This window comes from Diceros bicornis, chromosome 39 (genome assembly GCF_020826845.1).
Source record: "Diceros bicornis minor isolate mBicDic1 chromosome 39, mDicBic1.mat.cur, whole genome shotgun sequence".
Taxonomy (NCBI): domain Eukaryota; kingdom Metazoa; phylum Chordata; class Mammalia; order Perissodactyla; family Rhinocerotidae; genus Diceros; species Diceros bicornis.
Genome location: NC_080778.1, coordinates 11517391 through 11543379, shown reverse-complemented (window position 1 = coordinate 11543379; position 25989 = coordinate 11517391). Strand labels below are relative to the sequence as shown.

At 49.6% G+C, this 25989-nt stretch overlaps 1 protein-coding gene across 3 annotated transcripts in view; it reads left to right on the top strand.

The window, feature by feature from the left end:
* The window catches only part of SYNJ2 (synaptojanin 2), a 97109-nt gene that overhangs the window by 31910 nt on the left and 39210 nt on the right, over window positions 1-25989 (top strand). For all 3 annotated transcript variants that reach the window (XM_058534080.1, XM_058534078.1, XM_058534081.1), the window contains exons 3-6: window positions 2340-2610; window positions 6808-7033; window positions 14164-14247; window positions 22561-22622. In XM_058534080.1, coding sequence (XP_058390063.1) covers window positions 2340-2610; window positions 6808-7033; window positions 14164-14247; window positions 22561-22622 — 643 coding nt within the window. The remainder of the gene's footprint in view (window positions 1-2339; window positions 2611-6807; window positions 7034-14163; window positions 14248-22560; window positions 22623-25989) is intronic.

The following is a 25989-nucleotide window of genomic DNA, read 5'->3' as shown; positions in this document are numbered from 1 at the left end:
TCATCCCCAGCCTCCCCCCGGCCGCTGCCCTGAACAGGAAGTGCCTACTGCCTTCAGAGCAACCTGGGACTCCTGCCAGGGACTCGGTCCCCCACGCAGAGGCTGTTGAGGAAGTGCTGCTAGACATCAACCTCACGGCTTGGATGGAGGGATGTAAAGTAAAATTTGCCATGCCTGTCCTTGAACCCAGTCCCCACAGAGTCTAATCTTGGGCTTGCAGCCTAGACCCCAGGGATGGTCTCTGGCCACTCCAAGGGGGCTGGTCTTGAACTCTGCTTGTCCCTGTGCCGAGCCCATCGGAAGAGGCAGAGAGGATGGCCGGGCATTGGTTCCAGCACAGGCTGTGGGAATATTTGCATTCGTGAGGCTGTGATTTGAGGACGGCAACCCCACATAAACCCCAGCTTGTCTTCCAGAAGTGACGCCTGTGCTACTTAAGAAACTCAGCCCCCGACACCTGTCACTGTCCGCAGCATAACTGCCTTTTTCTCTGTTCTTTTAAAATGGTTTCCTGATAAGCTGCCTGGAGAGGTGGAATGTGAGCCACTGGGTCCCCGTGTTGGACCTGCCCCCCACCGCCCCGCCATAGACATGGTAGGATTGGTGAATGAAGGCGTCTTAAATAAAAACCAGACATTACCTACCCCACGGAGCGCTCTTCTCCCTCGTGAGTGTGGGGAGGGAGTCGGGGGAGGTGGTGAGCAGGGGAACTGGCAGTCCTGGGGTCTTTCATCAGAGCCTCCAGAGATCTGGGAACATTGGCCGCCGTTGTTCTGCATCATGACCACTGACCGTTTGGAGCAGGTCTTGCTAGGAGTGGGTCCTTTAAACCTCAGCAGGGTGGGGGGTGGCCTCTGCACCAGAACCACACCAGCCCCTGAAGGCCAGTTAGTCCCCCAAGTTATCCCTTGGGCCCTCTCCTGAAATAGAGGAGAGTGGGGGCGCTGGCCCCACTGTCCCCAGAGCAGAGCTTTGCTGTGCACCCCCACTCACACAGCGTGTGTGTGTCAAGTGCCTTTGTGTGCCAGGGCCTGCTGTGTGGTGGGGGATGCGCAACAACCCTGGACAGTGCATGGGGTCCCCCGAGGGGGGTGTCTCCTCCTGGCAACAGGGTCAGCTGTGGTTTGGGTAACCCTTTCATGGGGGGTGGGGGAGGCTTGAGCTGCTCTCGTTGGCTTATTTAGGAAGCATTCATCAGATACTTGCTGTGTGCAGTGCTGGGATATAACAAGGAAACAGAGCCCTACTCCTAAGGAACCCCCAGTCTACTGGGGGACACAGATGGGGAAGGAGGTTGTAGCTTTGCATATGACGAGGGCTAACAGGGATGCTGTTGGCACATGGAAGGGGCACCTAACAGTGTCTTGGGAAAGCAAGGAAGCCTCCTTGGAGGAGGTGCTGCTGAGTTGACCCCAGAAGGGTGGAGAGGAGTTCTCCTGGAAAAGGGGTGGAGAGGTCAGGCAGGATGGTCCTGACAAGCACTGGGAAGGCTCGTGCTGTTCTAGAGGGTGGAGGGGCGGGGAAGGTGAGTAGGGAAGGAGTCGTGGAGGGCCTTGCTGGGCAGGTGGTGGTGGGGCGTCCTAGATAGAGGCAGCATCTTGTGCAAAGGCCCAGGGGTACAAGGGCGTAGGGCACATTTGAGGAGCTGCAAAGGACAGCCCTTGAGAGCCGCCGGGCCCTGAGTGTTGTATGTGAGGAGGGACAGGGTGGGCAAGGTTGGGATGGGAGGGCCCGAGAGGAGTTCCCGTTTTGGTCCTGTGGGGCGTGGCAGCCGTGGAAGGATTTAAGCAGAGGAGAGAGGTCTGCGATCAGGTGAGTTTGAAGGGTGACTCCAGTGACGGAGCTTGGAGGACTGACCCCAGCTGGGGGCCCGGAGCCAGTCAGTGGCTGAGGATTAGTGGGGAGGGTGCATTGGAGACGTGGCAGATATGGGCGAGGTGTGGGGCTGGGAAGGCTCCAAGCCAGTGGCCCTCAGACTCTGGTGGGCAGCAGAACCACCTGGGGGCTTGTGAAAGCATGGGCTGCCAGCCCACCTGCAGACTGCAGAGGTCTGGGAGGGGCCGAGAATCTGCATTTCTAATGAGGTCCCAGGGGCAGCTGTTGCTGGTCAGGGGCGTTACTCTGAGAGCCACGCTCTAGGTATCAGGCTGAGGTGACAGGGCGGATTCCTGAGACACTGACTTTAGGAACGAGATGCGAGGTGCCCCAGATGTGAGGGAGTGAACAGGAGGTCGTGAAGTTGCAGTAGGAAACTGGGCAGTTTGTACCCCTTTGTCACTCTGAGCTGTCCTGCAGCATCCACTGTGATCCTAAGTGCACACATCTGATTTCCTTTCCAGGTGGCACTTCCCTGAGCTTCCTGGTGTTGGTGACAGGCTGCACATCTGTGGGCAGAATTCCGGAGGCCGAGATCTACAAAATCACTGACACCGACTTTTACCCTCTTCAGGAAGAGGCCAAGGAGGAGGACCGCCTCACAGCCTTGAAGAAGATCCTCAACTCGGGGGTCTTCTACTTCTCGTGGCCCAACGACGGGTCGTGCTTTGACCTCACCGTCCGGGCGCAGAAGCAGGGCGATGACAGCTGCGAGTGGGGCAACTCCTTCTTTTGGTGAGGGCCCTGGGCCCGTGTCCCCTGCCCCTGGGTCACACGGAGGGCGGGCTCTGATTGGCGCCAGGTCGTTGATCTCAGCTTTGCATCATCCCCAGGATCCTGGCTTACCTCTGAGCCGTGATCGTGCCTGCTGGCTCTCAGCACAGTGAGAGGAAAACTAACCCGGATTCCCCACCCCCGGTCAGGAGAGGTGTCCAAAGGGGTCTAGTGTAGACTCAGGAGAGAGAATCTGCTCCGTTAGTGATGAGCATAAGAGCCACATCTCCGGCTGCCTCCTAAGGGTCCGGGCCCGTGCTCAGCGCTTCTGTGGGGATTCGCCCTTTTGGCCTTCTCGGTACCCTGGTTATCCTCCAGCGCACACGTATTTACTGCTGATGTTCATAAAGCACTCATGATCCAGGCACAGTTTAAGTTCTCTGCAGCTAGTAACTCATATAATCCTAATAGAAATCTATGGGGTAGAGTCTGTGATCCCCATTGGACAGATAAGGAGACTGAGGCTGGGACAAGTGAGGGAATTTGAACCCAGGCCTTCTGGCTGAAGATCCCATGCCAAGCCAAGCCAGCTCCATCAGTGGGGAAACTGAGTGATCCTGCCACAGTGATGTGCTGTAGTGTGGCAAGACATGTCCTGAAGCCCAGACAAAGGTGGCTGGATTTCTGTATGTTTAGGGTCATCTGTAGCCAGCCCTGGTGGTCCGGCAGTTAAGATTCAGTGCTCTCATTGCCTAGAGTTTGTTTCTGGGTCAGGGAACCACACCACCCCTCTGTCGGTTGTCGTACCATGGCAGCTGTGTGTTACCGTGATGCTGAAAGCTATGCCACCAGGATTTCAAATACCAGCAGGGTCACCCAGGGTGGACGGGTTTCAGTGGAGCTTACAGACTAAGAAGGACCTGGCCACCCACTTCCATAAAAAGTGGCCATGAAAACCCTGTGAATAGCAGCGGAACACTGTCTGATATAGCGCAGAAGAGGAGAGGGTGGCACAGAAAGACCAGGCAGGGTTCCGCTCTGCTGTGCACAGGGGCGCTAGGAGTCAGAATCCACTTGAGGGCACTAACCACAAAGGATCATCTGGGCGCCCCTTCATGGACATAGCTAGGTGTGGATGGCCCTATAAATATGTAAGTTATCTCTTGCCCTCTCTGGGCCCTGGGGTTCACGCCCCTGATGAGTCCTGTGAAAGGGGGCAGTGATTTACATACAGTGGTACCCAAGCCTGGGTTGTCAGTGGTGCTGTTCCCCTCAGATTCACCAGGAGAAGCAAATCAGAAGCAAAAGTGATGAAAATCATGCTCTAGAAATTGTCCAGTGTACCTCATATACTGAGATGTTGTCAGAATTCCAGTGTTGGCCTTTTGGGCCCTAAGACAGGATTGGCGAGGCTAATTTCGCCCTTTATTTGTGCCTCTCTCCCTTTGCCCAAACAGAAGAAGTCATAGGTTTCCATCACCAGATAAATCTTCTTTCCTTGGTGCTTCGGACCCCCCACAAGTGAATTCCTGGCTTCTGTCTGGGGAAACGGCGGCTTCACCATATCTTTCCATCTGTCCCAGTGCTCCCCACCCTCAAATCCTCTTGGGTTCTCTAGTTTTGTTGAGTTTTTTGGGCAGTAACATGCTCAAACTTCAAAACGCATGTGAATCTCCTGCTGATCTTGTTAAAATGCAGATTCTCATTCAGCAGGTCGAGGCTGGGGTCCGAGACTCAGCATTTCCAGCAAGGCGATGGTGGTGGCACAGCTGCTGCTGGTTTGAGGACCACACTCTGAGTAACAGGCCCAGGGGATGGAGTGTCTGTGAATCACTAGTTACATTTTGCAGGGACCAGCTGGTGCATGTGCCCCTTGAAGGCAGCCGAGCTTAGGGACACAGGGGCTGTGGATTATGAGGGTCTCCGTGCTAAGGCCATGGAGCCATTATCAACCCCAACTGTCGGGCGAGCAGAGGCGAGGGGTCTCAGAGGCTGTCACATTCCTTGGAAACATGGTTAAGGCTGTTAGAGATGCCTCCATCTGGATCCCCCCAGCACCTTTGCAGCTGCCCTTCCCAGGCCGCCTCATGCTCTGTGGTTGGAGATTCGAGGTACACAAAAAGTAGTAAGACAAAGGGGAGGTTCACAAAGTGGAGGCTGAGAGGGGCGTGGGAGGCCCCGAGTGGACACTAGACTCTGTCCTGAGTTGAGAGGAGGCGGCGGCCCTGGAGCGTGCCAGACTGCAGAGCTCTGCCACACTCTGGGGCGTGGTGTTTGGGCTCAGGGCGGCGCCCACGGAACTGACCACAGTTGAGTCAGCCCCAGCAGAGCGGTCATGGGCTTGACTGCCTAAACCCACCATTTGGGGTGGTGCGTTCAAGGTCTGGACCTACATCTGGAGTCAGATGGGGTCAACACTGAACATGGCCGGTGAACGAGGGAGAGGGTGCAGTGAGGGTGGTGAGGTCATTTTTCTGGGCTGGTTATTGACCCCACTGGTCACTGCTTCCCAGTACAGTCAAAGCTGTTTTCCTGTGTAGTTTTGGGCCTCTTCCTCCCGGGGGATGAGCTGCCCTCCCTCAGGGGGTCAGGCCAGCATGACTACAAACAAGGATTATTCAGAGTTGACCATTTGGCAGAAGGCTCCTTCTCCTGACCCCTAGTGACTGACAACAGCTGTAGATGTGTGGCTGAAGATTCTAGAATATTCTGGAGACTGTGCCTTGACACCACATGCAGATTTAATACGTTTGTTACTAGAGCTGGTTGATCATCTGAATTTTAGAGAGTGACTCAGGAGAAGGAAATGTCTTTTTGTAGAGTAGGGCTTCCTGATCATCAGCTTTCAGACAGACATGCGCTGTGGCCATGAGAGCTCAGACGTGGCCGTGCTCCCCGAGGGGGTGTCTCTTAGCGCCCAGGTGGAAGTGGTCACAGTCACAGTCCAGGAGGGTGGCCTAAGAGCAGGGACTCCTGAGATGTCAGAGCTCACAGCCCTCTTCTCCAGCAATGAGAAAATGCTGCCATCCTTGAGGAAGGCTCGAGGGCGGGAATAGTGCTGCCTTTGTTAAACAAATAGGGCATTGTGATCTAGATTTGCCTAATACTCTGTAAGAGAGAGGCTCAGCTGAGGGTTCTTGCCTCCCTGGGAGCATGTTCCGGGCCTCAGGACAGCACTGCTCCAGTCCCCTGGGCGCTGGGTGGACCCAGAAGCAGCTTGTGGTCTCCGGGTGTCCAGAGTCTCCACATGCTCTCCAGAGTCTCGATGCGGCTGCACACAGGTGAGGCTGTCAGTGTAGGGCTTCATCAAGAGAGGTGCGGGGCTGGACGTGCTGGGTGAAGAGCACGGGCTCTGAGCTTCCACGCCGTCACTTAGCGCCTCCGTGACCTTGGGCAAAGCCCTCCCTTCTCTGTGCCTCAGTTTCTGTATCTGTAACATGGGCTGAATGATGATACCTTTCACAGAGGGTTGTTTCAAGGATGAAGTGAGCTAATCCACCCCAAAGCACTTACAGTGGTGCTCGGTGTACTGGATACACGCTGGCTGTGTTCCCCACCATTATCATCATGGACACCAGGGGTCTCCACAGGCCCAGAACAATCCACCCACCGCCGATGGGGAGGAAATACTGGAACTTCCCTTCAGCTTTATTTTCATCTCATCCTTTTTTATTTATTTTGGGTTGCTTTGTAATGCTCTCATTATATTCCCCTCATGGGATGGGTATATAATTTAAATAAGCATGCATATATCTAATATGATTATTTTTTTTGTTATTTTATCATTTATTATTATTATTTAATCGTGAAGCATATGATTAATTTTTTTACTGATGGGATTTATAATTTAAAAATGTGGAGGCCACGGGTCTAAATGGAGGCATCTCTGAAATTCCCTGAAAGGCCCATGATGAGCTCACACTCCACACGTGGCTTCCAGTCACTGATACTGACAGCCTGGAAGTAGCTCTGGGAAAGGACTCCTTCCCTTTCCTGCTGCTCACCTCTCAGTGGCCCTGCTGACTGGGGTCTTTCAGAAGCCCGTGAGTGCCCCGGGCCGCGTGCCCCACGTGCAGGGTTCATGGGGAGCTGTGTGCATCCACTTCATCCTGAGTGGGATTGCCAGCCCCACAGGTGCCTCATCCCTACCTGCTTTGGGCAGAGTGTTTCCTGGAGGATGGGAGGTGACCTGAGTCTCTGTGGGGCTCTATTTTGCAGGAACCAGCTGCTGCACGTGCCGCTGAGGCAGCACCAGGTGAGCTGCTGTGACTGGCTGCTGAAGGTCATTTGCGGGGTGGTAGCCATCCGCACGGTGTACGCCTCGCACAAGCAGGCCAAGGCCTGCCTCATCTCTCGCATCAGCTGCGAGCGTGCCGGCGCTCGCTTCTACACCCGTGGCGTCAATGACGATGGCCATGTGTCCAACTTCGTGGAGACGGAGCAGGTCAGTGCCCAGGCCAGGCTGTGGCCTCTAGTGGTTCAGAGTAGACACAGCCTGGGCAAACGTGTTTCCCTTTGGGGGGTATGAGGCAGTTTCTGATGATCGTGACTATTCTAATATTATTCTAATAGTAAAACAGAACGTGTAATTGGGGCTCTGCCTGCAAATGTGGCCTCTGGTTTGCATGGTGTATCTTTTTTGATTCACTTCTCATGCTGGGAAAGTGTTTACTTGAGATATTTTCAGCTAAAAGAAAGCAGGAATTTTTGCTGTGGTCATGAAGGGTGGGAGTTATTCAGAGAGCAGCTGATGGATGAACCAGTAGGATTTGAAAATCTTTTTAAGACAAAAATAAGTAGATCAATACTGGAAGGATGAGAGAAGAAACAATTATTTTTCATTCAAATCAACCAAAACTTCACCCTTGTAGCCGGAATTAGCACCTGGGCGTTGTGAAATCTGCATGTTAAGCAGCAGTGGCTTTCAGCTCCCATGGAATATAACCATCTGCTTAATTTCTCATTGATTTCTTATTTCTAAATTCTGTTCTCATTCCCAGAAATGCTGTCTTACAACTGTTTTTTCTCTAACTTGCAATCTGTAGGATAATGCCGCCATGTAGACCAACAGGTATAATAAATGGCAGGAAAGGACCACCCCATGAAAGGCACAGGTGCAATATTGCTGTGGGCATCAGGCTGCAGACGGCCTGTGTTCATTTAGTGGTGATGTCACTCTGCGTCCCCTCCTTGACGTGCAGCTGTGAGAGGTGTTTCCTACGAGGGCTTTAGCCAATTTAATTCAGCACAGATTTGAGCAGCCGCCTTCCGTGTGTGAGCTGCTGCCTGCTTGCCTTTCAGAGGCACAGAGGTGAGGAGGGTGCTCTTGGGGTCAGACGCCGAGGGGGAGCATTTGGAACAAGAGCCTTAAGATGAGGGGCCATTGCTTGCCTGTGACTTCTGCTCACGCTGTCTGCTCTCCTGGATATGGACGAAGCTGGTAAATATATGGTTAAAAATGACGGAGAAAAAATGTGGCCCTCAAATGGAGACTATTTTCCTTTTTGCTGGGTGTCTGCAGGATGGAAATTACTTCCTTTTGTTGTCATGCCCACCTTCATTAACACAGTGTTTCTGCTTGTGTTATTAGCCTTTGAACCATTGGATTCATTCAACAAATCGTTATTTTTTATTGCCTGCCATGGACTGGGTGCCGTGCTGGAAACTGGGGGCCAAAGGTGCAAAGAATATTTGTACAAATCAAATACCGGAGAGCCTGAACCTGGTAACTGAGCCAGATGCAGGAGTTCACCACCGGACGGCCCCAGAGCGAGTCCCTGCAGCTCAGCTCATTCTGCGTCCAGCCCTTGCACAGATCATACCTTGCTTGGTCCTCTTGTTGGGTGCTCTCTGGATTTTTGCATTTCAACCAGCTTTTTAAAAAATTGGGGTCTCACCTACTGTATCTTATTGATAAGTCATTGGAAAATCAACTGCCCTCTATGTCACTATCCTTTCCTAAGAGAGAGGGCATTTTAACGCTAAAAATGCAAGAGGACCGTAGTAGTTTCCTCGGGCTGCTCTAACAAAGTACCACAAACGAGGTGGCTTAAAACAAATGTCTGTGAGAAATTTATTGTCTTGGTTCCGGACGCTAGAAGTCTGAAATCACAGTGCTGGCCGGGCTGTGCTCTCTGAAGGCTGTAGGGGAGGATCCTTTCCTGCGTCTTCCAGCTCCTGGTGGTCCAGCTCGTGGCAGCATCACTCCAGTCTCTGGCTCCATCTCCACGTGGCATCTCCTCCCTGTGTGTCTCTGTCTCCCTTTTATAAGCATAGTCATACTGGATTAAGGTCCCACCCCACTCCAATATGACCCCATTGCAACTAACTGCATCTTCACTGACACCATCTCCAAAGAAGGTCACATTCCGAGGTGCTAGGGGTTAGGACTTCAACATATCTTTTTGGGGGACACAATTCCACCTGTAACAAGGACATAATCTGATGTTAAAGGACTACACTTTAAAAGTAGTACATTTGGCTTTATGAAAAATCTCCTTGTCTTTGCTTTTCTCATTTTTCTGCAGACTAGGGTTGGAGTCTTTGCTCTGGTTGTTTCATCTCCGTGTGCCCAGTTTACTTGCTCAGGCTTAGAGGCAGGGACCTTGTCCCCTCCTACACCTTGTGGCCAGCCCAGCAAGGCCTTAGAGATACCAACAGCCTACGCCTACACTCCTGGGTCCTATAGCCTGGTGCTATTTAAATGGCCTCCCTTCTCGGGACTTGTGGGGTATTTCTTCCCGTAGCCTTTGTGGTCTTCCTGGTTTGTGTTTTTCCTCCCTTTCCTCCTCCGGGCTCTGGATCAGACAGTGCTGCTCTCTCGATGAAGCTCTCACCCCAACCTTGCTCCCAGGAGCAGCAGATGAGCTGATGGGCAGCTGGACACACCCATCTGCTGTCCACCCAGAGATGGCAGGCAGCTGTGAACACAACCCCCGCCCAGACCATGAGATTGCAACTTAACCCCACGGTGATTTCATTTTACCAGACGCACACTGTGGCAGGAGGGTCGTGGCCTTGCACCCAAAGCAGTTCTTTGTGGGGCGCGTACATTTCAGGCTGCTCTGGAAAGACCACATGCTCTCTGCTGTGGGAAGTAGGAGCCCAGGATGATTCACGCCATCACAGCCCCCAGACAGTGTGACCACGATGGCACAGGGGGAAGGCGACCACCAGGGGAGGGGAGGAGTCAGTTCCTAGGGCCGATTCCAGGGGTGTCCTTGTTGGTAACATGGAAGCAAATCCTGAGACCCTCGAGTTTGATGGTGAGCCTGCCAGGTGGGGTCGCAGCAGGAACAAGACAGATGGGCTGGCCCTCCCAGGCAGGCAGCTTCGCCCTCCCAGGGGTGCCTCCCACAGTCAGTGCTCAGCTGTGAGACTCCCACCTGGAGAGAGACGGGAAAGACAGCAGAGCAAGTGAGGGCAGGAGAGATCTGTGTGCTGGAAGACAGTGCAAGGTGGGAGGAGCAGAGGGGGAGGAAGACACAGATGAAATTGAGGAGGGCAGTGAAGGCGCATGCTGCCTTTGGAAAGCATCCTGCTGAGGGACGCCCCAGAATACCCATGGGACTGGGCATGGTCCCGATGGGGAATCCTCCCTTCCTGGAAGCCAGCTCCAGGTAGTGTATACTGTAGGAGCATCATCCCCTTTTCTAAACTGCTTACGGAGGCAGGATGAGCAGAGATGGCTGGAAGGAAGCAGCTGCTCCCAGAGAACGAGAAACTTGCATTGCTTCCACTTACAGCAAGAGAGCCACTTGCTTTCTGTCTCTGGGATCGTGGGATGTTTTTATCTGTGGTGCTTTGTAGCAACAGAGGTGCTTAGGTTGATCTAAGTTGTTTTCTTTTTTAACACACAAATCTTTCTCTAAATGGAATATGTACTTACTAGTGTTCCTGCCGAGCGGCAGCTATGCCTTCCTCCCCCTAGCTGCCTGCTGGTGATGGCACTTCTAAGGATACATCGGAGATTGGCGCCACGGGGAGGATGCTCAGCATGCAGGGTTTTGCTGAGCTTGGGGAAGCAGCTCGGGGAAGGGAGGACGCACAGTAAGCGTGAAGGAAACCTACCTGTGCCCCTGTCCACGTTCACCCAACTAGGACTGCGGTGATCTGATGGGATCCTGGAGAAGTCACTCACGGAGCCCTGCATGTCCTGTTCCCTTGAGCTCGTGGAGCCACGATTGTGAGCCCCTGGTCAGGGTCGTGTCGTGGGGCAGAGCGTGCCCTCAAACGTGTGGCCTTGGTGGCTTTGTTTATGGTGAAAGAACAGATGGTGCATCGCATCCCGTGGCCCTCAAATCAGTGATTGAGTAGACACGGGGGCTGGGGGGCGGGTAGGTCCTTTCAGGTAGCCCATCTTGCCTGCTTCGTGAGCTGACATCTGGAGAAAGGGCAGGCTTTGAAACTCGGCCTCCTCACCTGAGAGTGGCAGGAGGAAACTGGTACTGAGCCTGCGGTGGGAAAGAGACTGCTGGGGCAGCTCAGCCCCTCTTGGTGGCTACCCGCAGGTCACCTCTGGCCCGGACCCCCTGCTAGGGCACTGAGGCTCTCAGACCCAAGCCCTTAGCCTCCTGGGGTTGGATGTCCTGCCGTCAATGCATGCGGGGGAGCTGAAGAATTGCCGAGCTGTTGTCATTTGCAAACAAACAAAGGGACTAAGTAAAGAACAAATTGGCAACTGGGCTTCTCCTGAGTGAAACGCCCAGGGAGCCAGAAAAGGAGGTGCTTTCAGCACCATCCACTTCTGCCTGGTTTTAACATTTTTCCTAAGAGGGACAAACAGTCTTTCTCCTCCAAGGCAGGCTGTGTGTGTGAACGCACGCACGTGTGGGGGTGTTTTGTGTGTGTGTGTGTGCTTTTGTGTGTATGGTATGTTATGTGCATGCAGGTGTGTGTATTGTGTCGTGTGCACACACGTATATGTCGCATGTGCATTTGTGTGGTGTGTGTGTGTGCACGGGTGTGTGTGCAGGTGCAGAGTCACCTCAGTCTCCCCGGGAGGAAGCCTTAAGTCCTTTCAGCTCTGCTCTGAGTCACACCTGGGGGCTGGCTCTGCAGCCGTGACTCACCACACTGAAAAACAAAACCTCAAAAGTCCCCTGGTCTGCCAAAAGATAAATATCTGGCTATTGAAGATAAGGCCAATGATTAGTCCAGGGAGGTTAGGATGACTGTGCATGTCCTCCCAAGAATGCAGGCTTGCAAAGAATTGGTTTGCAAACACCTCATCCGGAAATCCTAGTTCAGCAAAAAGCCTTTTAGATAAAAGTGTATTTATGCAGTCACGAGGCTTCCTGCTTTGTCCCTTTCTCTTTGTGGTCGTAGAGTTTCTGCTCCCACCACTCCATGAAAGGGGCTGCTCAGGGTTGCCAAGTGCAGGGGCTCCCAGGCCTGGCCTGGCCTCGCCGTCACGTGGCCTTGGTGGACTCCCTCCTTCCCGAAATGCCTTGCTGGTCTCCCTCCCCTCTCTTGTCTGTGCTGTCCTGGATTAAACCCTCTTCCTGCAGTGCTCTGAGCCCTGCCCAGTCTTTTCTCCGTCCTCTGCAGGGCGGAGGGGTAGCGAGTTCCCAGCCTGAAGAGAACGGAGGCCTGCCCCTCGCCAGGATCACCCTGCCTCATTTACTCCTCCCTCTGTGACTGGGTGACATAACTCCATCGAGAGAGAGGGAAACTGAGGCTGAAAGTGGCTAAGGAACGTATCCAGGGTCATTCTGCTGGGTAATGGGAGTTGGCACATGGAAGCTGGACCCAGGCTGGTGTCCCAGAGCGCAGTGCCCACCTGCTTTCACTCTCCATCCTGCCTCTCCTCCCCCGGGGACCTCAAATGCCCTCTGTTAAAATTACCTATGTGAGGTGAGGCACTGCATCTCCCACTAGCATTAAAACCTATGTTCTTTAGCCCGGAAAGGAAAGCACCGTAAATCCCTCACTAGTGTTTGATGACCAGGTTTGTCCTATCACCTTGGGAACAAGGAAGGTGGTCCTGATGGTAGGATGGGGACACCGAACTAGAATATTTTCACGTGGGAGGGAGGAGTGGAGAAATTTGGAGGCATCTTTTCTTCTGGCCCCAGGGGTGGGGGCTGGAGCACTGGGACTGCCCCTTGGTGTTTTCTGAAGCTGGTCCTGTGCAAGTTGCAACTCAAGAGGATTGTGGTCTCATGCTGGAAGTAGTGCAATTAACGTGTGTTAATTAAAGTGAAGAGTAATAGTTCCTTAGCTTAAATCAGATCCTGGGCACTGTTGAAGAGTTGCCTTTATAGAAAGATGTTGGCTGAGTTGGTTGCTTTCTCAGCATTCTGGACCTGTGCAAGTCACACCTGCCACTGGGTCTTATGCACTTAATCTCATTGTAGCCAACTATGCCTGCAGTAGTTTAAATAATCTGCTACTTTCTTCTCTTTTTGTCAGTTGAATAATGGAGAGTAACAAATTGGCTGCTAGTCAATATCTAGAAACAGACAACAAATTCTTAACCCAGTGCTTTTTTCCTTTGGGGATTAAAGGATAGAATTTCAGCTCAACAACATAGCCACAGGCCCATGGAATTCCTGTAGTCCAGGGAACCTGCGGGTCTGATGTTCAAGTCCTCCACTGCAGAATTACTAATGCATGTGTGATCTGAGCGTGATCTAGCTGCCTGGAAAGCTACCCTGTAAGGGAGCAGGCTGGTAAGAAATGGAAAGGACCAGCAGCATCGCCCAGGCCGGCCTTGGCAGGCCAGGGTAGAGTTACTCAGATCAAGGGCAGCGCATCCGATAACTGCCACAGCCTCCCCCTCGTGATGCTCAGAACTGTACTTTTTGTCTTTTTAAAACTCCCTTGCACTACATTTCAGTGGGGGCCAGCAGGCAGATGGGGAGTTGGTGCACTCTGAAATAATTGTGTGTGCGGATGGAGGAGGAGAAATATTCTTTAACGTGTAAGTATCATCTGCTTCTATGCAGGTGCTATCACGCTAGAAGCTTGTGGAAGCTGTGTTGTGTTGACTTAGTGGCGTGTTCAAGAACACGGTGGCATAAGGTCAGGACTGGCTACAGGTTCAAATCAAGTCTTGGCTTGCCTTGTCAAGTAGAGGCCTGACTAGTGCAGACAACTAGATCTTTGGGCTGTAGTTTGTTCATTTCATTCAGTCCTTTTCTAGTCACTCTCTGCTACTTGGCTGTTGACCAGGTGAACACAGAGGGATTAAGAAAGATCTTAGTTAAATCCCAGAGCACATTTGCTTCTGTTCCTAACATGGGGTGGGGGGCCATTGCTGGGTTTTGAGGGAGCTTGGCAAGGTGGTGCAAATTCCCTGCCAGCTGCAGCAGACCCTGGGAGAGCCCGCGTCTGCTCTGGACTCCTCGGAGGCGGGTCGGCAGCCAGCATGCCCATGAGTGCACTGGGCTGGCCTGTGGGTCACAGAGTAGCCCGGCCACGCTGGGGACAGGAGCAGAGGGCGCTGGAGTCGCCGTCTGCCCTTCATTCCTGCTGGTGTCGGGTCTCAGGAGCCGGATCCCATTACCCAGCCCCAGGACGTTCGATTTCGTTGAAGAATACTTTTCCCTTTTATGTTTCCCTCTGGTGCAGACGATTTACATGGATGATGGAGTGTCGTCTTTTGTCCAGATCAGAGGCTCGGTTCCACTGTTTTGGGAGCAGCCAGGGCTTCAGGTAGGTAATAAAAAAAGGTATGTCCACTTGTGTCATTGTTCACCCTGCCTTGGCTTCTAAACAGCTGTGGTTTGTTTCTTTTAACCATGTTTCTTTCATGGCACAGTTTCTGGTCTTAGTCCTAGGCCCAGTTGTATTGAGCTGAGCTGTCAAAATGTGTGCAAGTGTGTGCAGTGTTTATACAGAAACATGTACATTGTGTGTAATTTTCTGATCATGAGCTCGCCGTTGATGCAGGTGAAGTGGGAAGGTCTTTGCTGATAAGTGAACCACAGTGTAATTGAGTAGAATCACCTTAAGTTAGACGCCAAGTTCAGTGTATTGAAAACGTGGCCAAAGATTTTTTTTGAGAGCCGTGACTGTCCTAGAGGGCTGTGAGAGGTTCTCAGGGTCCTGGTGGCCGTGCAGCAGGTCTGGCGTCTGGAGGTGCCTGTTGTGGGGCCACGTGAGAATTGCACAGAGCTTTCTTATGATTTCTAAAAATACACCTTGCCATCCCAAACAGGGCTCTGGTCAGTGCCAGAGGTATTTGGCGTTCTGGCTCCTGGGACAAGTTCAGGGTGTAGTGCCATGTCCCAAGAACACATTTGTCGTCAATGGAACACACGCTGCCTCATTCAGTGAGTCCCTACCCAGGGGGTCACGGGCGAGTGAACTCGAGATTCCTCAACACCGGTCCTGGATCCTCCTCCCTGGCTGGAGGGAGCGCTGGTGCACTCAGAGGACCTCTCTGCCGTGGCGTCTGTCGCGTTGGCTCTTCTTACCCAGGGCTCTGTGTGATGGCGGTTGGGTCATCAGCCAGTGGCTGAAGAGGCTCAGGGCCATCTGCCAGGTTCTTGGAGTGTTTGCCCTTGACTTGACCCAGTGTCAGCAGTAGACACTTTGTCCTCATGCTGCATGTCATCGTGCTGCAGTTGACAGCCACGGAAAGGAACCATGTCAGTTCTTCGAGTGAGATGGATGGATGGGGATCTCATTTAGGCTCTGACTTCTGTAGAGGGAAAAAAAAAGCTTTATTAACATTCAGTCTTTCCATTAGAAAGGAACAACTCAGATGTATGAGGATGGCTGGTGGCTTTAAGTGATGGCATAGAGAAGCACTCCTGAGGATAATTATAACGTGGAAAATTCCTCTGGAGCTCATCCCAAAAGAGTTATTTTTTTTTAAACAGCTGTACTGAGATATAATTTACATACCATAAACTTCACCCATTTCAAGCATACAGTTCAATGGTTTTCAGTGCATTTCCAGAGTTGTGTAACCATCACCATAATCTAATTTTAGAACACTTTTATCCCTGCTAACAAACCCTGTAGCCATCAGTGGTCACTCTCCATTCCCTCCTAGCTCTCCCAGAGCCCTAAGCAACTATTAGTCTACTTTCTGTCTCTATAGATTTACTTGTTTTGGACATTCCAACAGGGTTCTTGAAATTTGATTTTCTTTAGATTTAGAGTTTTCCTTCTGAGATTTCTGGAGCTCTGCATTTAGAAGAATAAAAAGTGAAGATCAAATGAGTAGAGTGCAAAAAGAAAAGAGGGAGCCCATGTTATATTTCATGTGAAAATTTGTAAGAAAGCCAAAAACTGGGGGCTGATCATGGTAGCCTTAGAATTTGGGAAGGACCCTTTGAAATCCATCCGTTTCACCCAGTCACCCAGTTCAGGGGTCATTCTTCCAGGATCTGTGAGAGGCTGACCTCCAGACACTGAGCTCAAGGCCACGATTTGGGATGGCTGTGTTATTAGCCAGTTCCTCCTTGCATTGCGCACTGTTTGTGCACAGGGTGTTTGGGAACACTCCAGAGTAAGTCTGATTCCTCAGACCTTTGAGGAGGATGCTCATGGCTCTCCCTTTCTCCATTTTGTCTTCTCTAGGACTTTCTAGCTCCTTAGGGCGTCTACTGTCATATTTCTAGGACTCTCCATGTTCTGGTCTCCCCCTTCTAAAAACAAAGCAAAACTCATTCATCATTTTCGTTTTTAATTTTGGTCCCCAGCTTAACCCTCCTGATGCTCCAGATGTAGCCTGACCCTGCCCTGGAGCAGCTGTCCCCCGATCTGACACAGACGGTGTCCGTGGAACCTGGTGGCTCGCTTTTTAGCAACTATAGCCTCTTTCAGATTCATAACACTTGTGCTTCTCCAGGGCCCCCATGGTTCTTCAAAATAAGTTTCAAAAGGCTTCAGTGTTCATTAATCTTATTAAGGATTTGCTAACCTTTGGGTCTAATACTCATGTTTATCCTCTAGATACCATCCATCAGCAAAGACAGATTAGGTCATCTTCATCAAAGAGGGCAGCTTTCAGTGGTGGTCCACAGTCACCCTACCTGAACTATCGATAGCAAGCCTGAGGATTGATTCTGGTTGTTTTTCTCCATTTTGAGCTTTTCCCTTTCCTTCTGCACTCACATGAGATGAAAAATGCAAAGATTTTTGGGTGAACAGCTTGCATTTTAAGTTGCAATGTTGCACCCTCTTGAGGCTGCCCCGGGGAACCCATGAGCCCTGCCAGGGATGGGGGCACGCAGAGAGGACTGTGGGATGATGGTTTGTCTGCACGTTTCCATGGGAATGGTACCTTCATGACAAACTCCTGGATCCTGACACCATTTCTAGCAACAATATGCCTTTAACAATTTCATCTTTACCATGTAAATAGGTTTGCAGTTTATAAATAGCGACATTGAAATTTTACCCTTAAAGCTAATTGCTCTCCTGGTATAGTTATGGAGTATATTTTTTATATACTGTTAGTCTGTTGAAGATTTCACTCCACCTGTCACTTTAGAATCTTCCTCCCCCGTAACATGCATATATAGACTCATGTCTTGTAAAGGTTGAGGTAGGTCTGTGTTTTGAAGGTTCCTGTGACTCAACCAGCTGGAGGAGGATGCAAAGTAATTAGTCCTCTCTGCTGCTCCCACGTTGCCTACGTTCGCCACCTCCTTGTCAAGGGCTGTTCACTAAGCGCTTGGATGCATGGCACTGTGTGTGCTCATTTGTGTGATGTACAACCAGAATGTGGATGTGGGATGGCTTGTAGCACAACAGTTTCAAAGAGAATGAAGAGGTTTGGGTGAGAGGAAAAATACTTATCATGAAAATCAACTGAAGCCAAGATAAAATTGCACGCGCAGTGCAGGCTGTGGGTCTTGTGTGCTTACATGAAGGTCCTGAGCTTATCAGCCACCATCACAGAGAAAAACAAGGTTGCAAGGCTGCCTGTCACGTGATCCAGAGCATAAACTTTGACGTTATACTGACCTGGGTTCCAGTTCAGGTTCTGGCTCCCCCAGTTAGCAACCATATACTTTTTTTTTTTCCTTGGGGTGAGGAAGATTGGCCCTGAGCCAACATCTGTTGCCAATCTTCCTCTTTTTGCTTGAGGCAGATTGTCCCTGAGCTAAGACCTATGCCCGTCTTCCTCTACTTTGTATGTGGGATGCCACCACAGCATGGCTTGCTGAATGGTCTAAGTCCGCGCCTGGGATCTGAACCTGCAAACCCCAGGCAGCTGAAGCCGAGCATGCGAACTTAACCACTATACCACGAGGCCGGCCACAGGAACCATATACTTTTGAGAAGTTTTTATCTCAAAGAAAAACTTCTTAACTCAAAAAAAATGTTCTTATCTCAAAAAAAAAAGCTGAGAAGCGTTTATCTTTGCTAAGCCTTAGTTTACTGTTCTATAAAATGGGATTAACAGTACCAAACTCAAAGGTTATGGAGAGAATTAAATATCATAATGTATATTAGAATTTAGCACGGTATCTAGAAAGCACTCAAAAATAGTAGCTGTTAATATTGTTATTAACATGAATAAATTATAACATCTAGGAGACAAGAACACAAGTTGCATTAGGAGACTCATGGCTCTTTGCGTCTTGTGAGTGGATTTAGAGTTTCCCCCTAAGTCCCCATGAGGACACTGTGAGGTGTAGTGACGGTGTCCTCATATCTCCCTATCAACAAGGACTGGTCTCCTAGGCTGTTGCATCTCCCAGCCCTCAGAGACACCCCAGAGTAAGACCTTTATTTGTCTCATACTCATTGAGCATCTGTGGGTACATGAGGGCACGACATCAGATATAGCCCCTGCCTTCAGGGAGGAGGGGACAGGACATGACAGTGTTGTGTGAATAGAGCCCAAGAGAGAGGAAGACCAAGACCCTGTGGCAGCTCTGGAGAGGGCTGGCTCACCCAGGCTGAGGGGTGGGTGTCTGAGCTGACTTGGGAGGGACAGGACAGAGTCACCCAGGGAAGGAAGGCAGCCTTTGCAGAGAGAGCCACAGAGGCAGATATTGCAACCCCTGAGATCATGGCAAATCCAGAGAATCACACTGGCTTGGCTGCTTGCAGTCCTAGGCGTGGGGGACATGGCAAGAGGTGAGGCTAGAGAGGCAGACAAGGGCCAGATCAAGACGGGCTTTGTATGTTATACTAAGGAATTTACATTTTACCCCAGCTAAAGGAGTGGTACCCAAACTTTGCTGCACATTAGAATCACCTGGGCAACTTACAAAACTCCTGACATCCAGGTCGCATGCCATCCCAATTAAATCACAGTGTCTGGGGGTGGGAGCCAGGCATCTACTTTTTGAAGACCCCTAGATGACTCCAATGAACTTGGAGCTGGGAAGAGATGCACGCACAATCAGCTCGTGAGCTGGTTGGAGCCGCCTCCAGCACACACTGGACCACGGCATGAAGGGTGGAAACCTCCAGGGGAGGGTGACATGATTCCACGTAAGTGTAACAGGTTTTAGTTTGGAGGGAGAAGACGGAAAGTAAGGACACCAGATGGGACGGTTGCAGTGATCCAGATGAGAGATGCTGGCAGCATCTGGATGTGAGGCGAGAGATTCAGAGATGTCTTTGTGATTGTGGGACTCATTCAAGTGCTGGTGCAGACTCTCCTTCGACTAACGCAGCCAGGAGTTCTCTAGACTTGGATTGTTCTCATGGCCAACTCCCAAGGCTCCGTCTGTAGTCTATAGCAGTGAACTCGACTCTAGACAGGAGAGGTTGGCCAAGGGTCCGCCTGGCCAGGGGGAGGAGGCTGGGTGAAGGAGAAGGAGAGGAGACTAAAAATAGCAGTGGCGGTCAGTCCAAGTGTGCTGGTGCCAGCAGTGGTTTCTTTCCAGCCCCTGACTGAAGCTCCTTCTTGAGGCTTCTGACACGCGGTGGCCTCAGGACTAGGTGACACCAGAGAGGAGAGATGCGGGTCAGTGTCAGAGCGGGATAGGGGTAGGGGGGACGCGAGGCCTAAGCAGCCAGACTAAAGAGATGATGGAGGAAGGGTGACCTCTCCTGAGAGAATGTGCAAGGCCCCGCTTCTGCTCCCGGCCCTGTCCACTTCAGGAGGTGGGGGGACACAACCTGCGGCAATGATGCCCAAGGAAGCAGCCCTGGGCAGGCTGGGCCTGGTCACAGGGTGCCCTGTGGCTGGACAGGTGTGGACACAGCCCCCCGAGCTCGTTTCTCCGCTTCCTTATCCCCTCAGGCATTTGCAACTTGAGCGAACGGGCGATGGAGGAAGAAGTTGGAACCAGCACTTCTCAAAGTTTAGCGTGTGTGCGCGTGCATACACGTGTGTGCACATGTGTGCAGGAATCACCTGGAGGGCTTGTTAAAACACAGATTCCTGCTTGTTCTCAGTACACAGGGGCACAGTTTCTGTCTAATTAATTTGCACCTGTTATGTAGACCTGTTAGAAACCTTGAAGTGTGCTTCTAGGTCTTTCCTAGAGTGATCCCAGTTGGGTGGGAATCATCCAACGCAGGGAATCCAGGGACCCTCGTCTCCTTCCCAGAACCGTGTTGACTCGGGATGTCTGGGTGTGCTCACTAACTCAGGCCTGGACTGGTTATGGAGTGTGGAATGGGACTGAGGTAATTTTTATAATGGGAGGAATTTGGAGCCCAGAGATTGGACACTCCTGAGTCCCGTCATCTGTGACTGAAATTTCTACCTGTTTAGGAGAAGAAACTTTAGGTTATGACTCAGGGAGAGACAGACGTGTCCAGGAAGAGAACTTGTCATGACTAAAAGCCAGGCTTCTGAGCCCTGAACTCTGGTTTCTCTAGGCTCCTCTTTCTGTGTTCCCATGGGAACGATTCTAGAAACAGCTGCGGCTTATCCCTGAGGCCAGGGGAGATTTCTTGTGATGACTGACAGACTGACATGGAGCAAGCAGCCCCTTCTTTTGGGTTTGAGCCTTCGGGAATATCAGAGTGTGCCTGAGAGGGACATAGACCCACTTTCCTCCAGCACCTTCCTTGTAAGTTCAGAAGAAAGACAGAGCTGACTTGCCTTGGAGAGTAGGGTGGAGCAGTCTTCTCAGAACTCAGGGCTGTGAAAGCTTTTGGAATTAAGTATCTTGCAGGTGTTGATGGCCATTGGGAAAGGAGGGCAGAGTAAGCACAAAATGAAGATGTTTTGGTTGAGCCTTTCTTGGGAACTCGCAAGGTTTCTTAGGACTAAAAGGGATTTGGGACTTTATTTGTAGAATCATTTAGATGTGCAAACCTAATCCCAGTAATTTCTAAATCTATTGCTGAGAAACCAGTTTTCTAGATGGATACTTTCCTCAAGTGTGAAGAGGGGCAGATGTATTCATACTCAGTAATAATCACATCTGATGTGGATGGATCTAATGACACCACTTTTACAACGCTCAATAACAAGCAAGACTAAACAGTACATTTTAAAAAACGTTTTGTCTTGAAATAATTTCAGACCTACAGAAAAGTTGTGAGACCAGTAGAGAGAAATCCCATTTGTCCTCTACCCAGAGTCACTAAATGTTAGCATCTTGCCACATACGCATATGCCATTATTTTTTGAACCATTTGAGAGTAAGTTGCATATATCATATATCTTCTTAATATGTCGGGATATTTTTCCTGAGAGCAAATATATTCTCTTATATCACCACGGTTTAAGTGCATATTTAGGAAATTTAACATTGACACAATACTTTAATCTGCAGTGCATATTCTAGATTTATCAATTGTCTTAGTAGTAATGTCTGTCATGACACCCCTTCCCCTTCAGGCCAGGATCACATCCTGCATTTAGTTGTCACATCTCTAGGCTCCTTTAGTCTGGATCAGTTCCTCTGCCTTTCTGTCTCTTGTGACATTGACATTTTGGGAGAGTGCAGGCCTTTTTCTTTAAATCGAATGTGCCTCGTTTGGGGGTTTCCCGGTGTTTCATTATGATCAGGTTCAGGGTATGGATCCCTGACACCACGTCCTTCCAGGGTGTGCCATCTGGAGGCCCACAGTGTCCATCTGTCCCTCTGTAGTGATGTTAATTTTGATCACCTGGGCAAGGTGCTGTTCTGTTTCTTCACTTATAGTTAATATGTTTTTCTTTTCACTTGGTAAGCATCTGTGGGAGACTCTGAGATTATGCAAGTATCCTGCTCCTCCTCAAACTTTCCCTTAACATTATGATCAATGGATGATTTTTGCTAAACAATTCTTCAGTATGATGGTTATAAAATGACAATTTTCCACCACTTCCTCCACATTTATCTGTTGGTATTCTACTGTAAGGAAGAGCCCTCCCTTCTCCCCCATCCACCTGCCCACTCATCCACCCACCCATCTACCCATTCACCCACCCACTCACCCATCCATCTATCCACTTGTCCAGCCAGCTCTCATCTGTATAGATTCATGGATTCCTATTTTATTCATCAGGTTATAATCCATTGCTGTCCTTATATAGTTCAATGCTCAAATTGTCCCAGATTTGTCCAGAGAGAGCTCCTTCAAGCTGGCTCCAATAACGATACATAGTTTTAAGTTAGTTTTTTAAACTTCCAGTGTTAAATAGGTAGTTCTAAATAATAAGGCAAATTAGTTTGCAGGTAGTTATAACTCAGATTTGGGGGCAGTCGAGGTCCCTAGAGTTGCAGAGAAGGCTGAGATGTGGTTTGTCTCTCCCCGGTTGGCTTATTTAGCTGCCCCTCTGCACTGTGGAAGGGTTTGCGGATCTGATGTGGGCCTCATGGTCTTAACCTAAAGTTTCTCTTCTGTCTGTGGAAGAATTCCAGCCAGCATGGTCCATGCTGCAGTTGGGACTGGGCTGCAGCAGAGCCAGACTCGGCTTCAGGACCTGAGGTCATGGCCTGGCCTTCCTGAGCTGTGAATGGGCCACGGAGGGGGCCGAGTGGCTGCTGTGTGCAGTGAGAAGCTGATGGTGCTGGCTGGCAGTGAGAAGGGGGAGGGGGAAACAATTGCTTCCTGGGTTCACAGAGCAGGAGACATCACTTGTGTTATTTCTCTTTGCTTTAGGTTGGCTCTCATCATCTGAGACTCAACAGAGGCCTGGAAGCCAACGCCCCTGCTTTTGACAGGTAGGGTTGTCTGACCCCATCCTAAGCCTGTCATCCTTAGGAGTCTTCCTCCCAGACAGCAGCACAGGGGACAGGGTGCAGTGGGAAGGGAGGACCCCAAATCTGGACTCTAAATCTGCCTTTTCCTTTGGTTCTTTATGCGAGAAGGGAGTTTACTTACTTATAAGTAAGAATTTTTACTTACTCTCAGGTTTCCCTGAAGGTTCATTAATAAATGCTCAGGTAACACTTTGCAATTATTTTATCTTATCAGTTTCTTCTTCAGTGAAGCTTTATCCATTTGTCCTGGTTAATAAGGGGTAATCTAAATTATAGGATATTTGTAGCTATTTGTTTTTGTTTTAAAAGTAATATAGTCCCAGGTTGTAAAAAGTCACAGTATAGAAAGGTATAAAGTGAGAAATAAAAGTATTCTTACTCCCAATTCCTACTGGAGATTTTACGATTAGTTTTTTCTGTATCATTCCAGAAAAAATTTTGATATATACATAGTTCATTTTTTAAAACACAAATTGGATCATAACACACTTACTGTTTTGCAACTTGCTTAAGAAAAGCCACTGTTGCTGAACCAGGTTCATTTTGCCTGTCACACAAAAAGCCAATCACTGAGACGATGAGTTTGCTGCAGAGAAGGGGTTTATTCACAAGGCAGCCGAGCGAGGAGACAGGAGAATGAATCTCAAATCTGCCTCCCTGAAAATGGGGATCAGGGATATTTCTGGGATAAAGGGGGGAGGGTGGTCTGAAGTGTGGGGATAGATGATTGAAGGTAAAGAGAAGTGAGGTAATTGATGATCTGTGCAAGCGTAGTCAAGCTTCATGGCTCTTCATAGGACGCATGTTCACAAAATGGCGGCATTGCCATGATCTGAGGATGGAGTTTTTGGCTCCCTGACATCTGGAGTTCACCTGTGGGACACCTGCACAGGCCCAGTTGGTGGTCTTGACCAGCCTGAACCGGCCAGGGGTTGACTCTTAGTTCCTGAAAAACAACTCAGGCATCTATTACCATGGTGCCCCAAGTGTTGGGGGGAAGTTGTCTATGAGGAACCTAGTAGGAGTCAGATAATATATTGCCTATCTACCTGTCTTTTAAAAATAAACAGCATAGCTAACAATGAGTGGGCAAACAACTAAAGACTGCAATTAATAATTGCCAAAAAAACTTTAGTTACTAGCTACCTAATCATTAATGGCTAACTGTCCATAGGTTTCTTCATCGCTAACCTGAACTGTTAGTCATTTGTACTTGAAATAGTTAATAGCTTCTTAAAATATTTGCTTTTTTAATCTAAATACTAATTTAAAAAGTTATCTCAGTGAATGTAATAAAAATTCTCAAAGCATAATTTTGAAAATGTTTTAATCATTCCACCTGACGCTTCATTTGGACCTTAAATTTGCTTGCAGCCTTCTTGTTTACCGTAAATCTGCTAACACCAGCCCAGCTGTGCCCCCTAATTAGCATGTTACCAATGGTGAGCTTTTACTGGAAAGAGATGTATAATCTATTAGTGAAAACACTCTTGCCTTTTCCTCAGAACACTATTATTGTGTTGTACACATTGTGCATATAGAGTTCTTTTAGGTGACATTGAGCTATATTAAATGTTCTTAGGAAATAGTCAACATATAACCGAAAATGAAATTCTTCCTGAGCTGACCAGAAGCAAAAGGGAAGGGGCATGCTGGGCTTGTTTCAAAAAGCTTCATGTATTTATAAGTTTGTTTTTTTTTTTTCTGAGAAAGATTAGCCCTGAGCTAACATCTGTACCAGTCTTCCTCTACTTTATATATGGGTTGCCACCACGGCATGGCTGACAAGTGGTGTAGGTCTGTGCCTGGGATCTGAACCTGCAAACCCAGGCTGCCAAACTGGAACATGCTGAACTTAACCACTATGCCACGGGGCTGACCCCCCAAAAAATATTTTAAGAACATTTACATAGACTTAAAACTTTTTAAATCCTGTTAGTATATGGTGCGTGTGTGCGTGCGTGTGTGTGTGTGTACTCGAGAGAATAAGCTCTCTCTTTTCTCACAAGCCCCTCTTCCCCACATCCATTGGTAAACTTAATCTCTTTGCAAATCATCAAACAACTTTCTGAAACTGTAGTAAGTTCTTTTTCAAGCAGCAACTGCTTAAACTTTTGGCTTACAGTAAGTTTCTTTTTTTCATGCGTTCTAACCATGAAGGTTGACTAGAATTGAGCAGCATTACATTCCCAGTGGAAAGAGCTGCCCGTTCTCATGCTGGTTGTGAACTGTGTTGTCCTCATTGAGAGTGGGGTTTGGAAGTGAGATCACGTGTTTCTCTAATAGACCATGGTGGAGCACTGGGGGCTCCCCTGAGCAGCGGGGCTGCCATCGCCCCCTAGAAGGATGCCCCAAATCTCTGGGACATCACAGGGCTCTCTCTCAAGAGTTTGAGTTCTTCGATGTATTTAGTCCGGAGTAAATCCCTTCCCCACCCACCCCCACAAATACCCTTTACATCGGTAGTCTTAATACCCACAGCATGCTTGTTTCCCACTGTCAGTGCTGTACTGTTTATCCAGGTTCCTCATTGTGTTCTTTTATCTGCCATCTGTCTGAAGGAAGGGGCTGTTTTAAGCAGCCTCTGGCTGTGACTGCTAGAGGAGGATCTTGTTGCGCAGCGTGGTTGTGAGTTGATGAAAGAATTAACCTTTCACCATTGTGGGACACTGAAGCTCTGCTCCTTCCTCCCTCTGTCACCTGCCTGGAGCTGCTTATGTCCGGATTCTTTGTGTGGGCATCAGGGGTGTTTAACCATTGGTCCCTCAGTGATGCCCTGAATTGTGAGAAGGATGCTGCCAAATGGAAATCTGACTCCTCAATGTCCTGAAAAACTGCACGGTTTTCCAGGAAACTCCATATAACAGTCACATATGCGCAGAGAGAGTGAAAAAGACCCTACATGCACAGAGCCACCTCACTGACCTCGGTGTGGACTCCGAGACTCTTCCCGTTGGAGCCAGTGAAATGAGTTTTTAATTTATCAACAATAAGCGTATTATCTTATTTTAAAATTAAAAGGAAGGAAAGAAAAACCAACTCCCATATGCCAAGCACTGTACTTGTCACTTTTCCTCGTCTTTTTAGTCCTCAGAACCATTCTTTACGTAAGGAGGATTAGCCTTATGGTACAGACAAAGGAGCTAGCTCAGAAGGGATGAATAATGTGATTGAGGGTATTTGGGGCTGGGGACATGAATGATGATGTTTCTCTTCCAACCCTGGAATTTGGAACCACTTGAGACTTAGGTGCAGGCTTCAGGCACTTGGAGATGAGACATCAGCCTTATTTCTGATAAGCTGCATTGTGGGACACGGCTTGGATGTG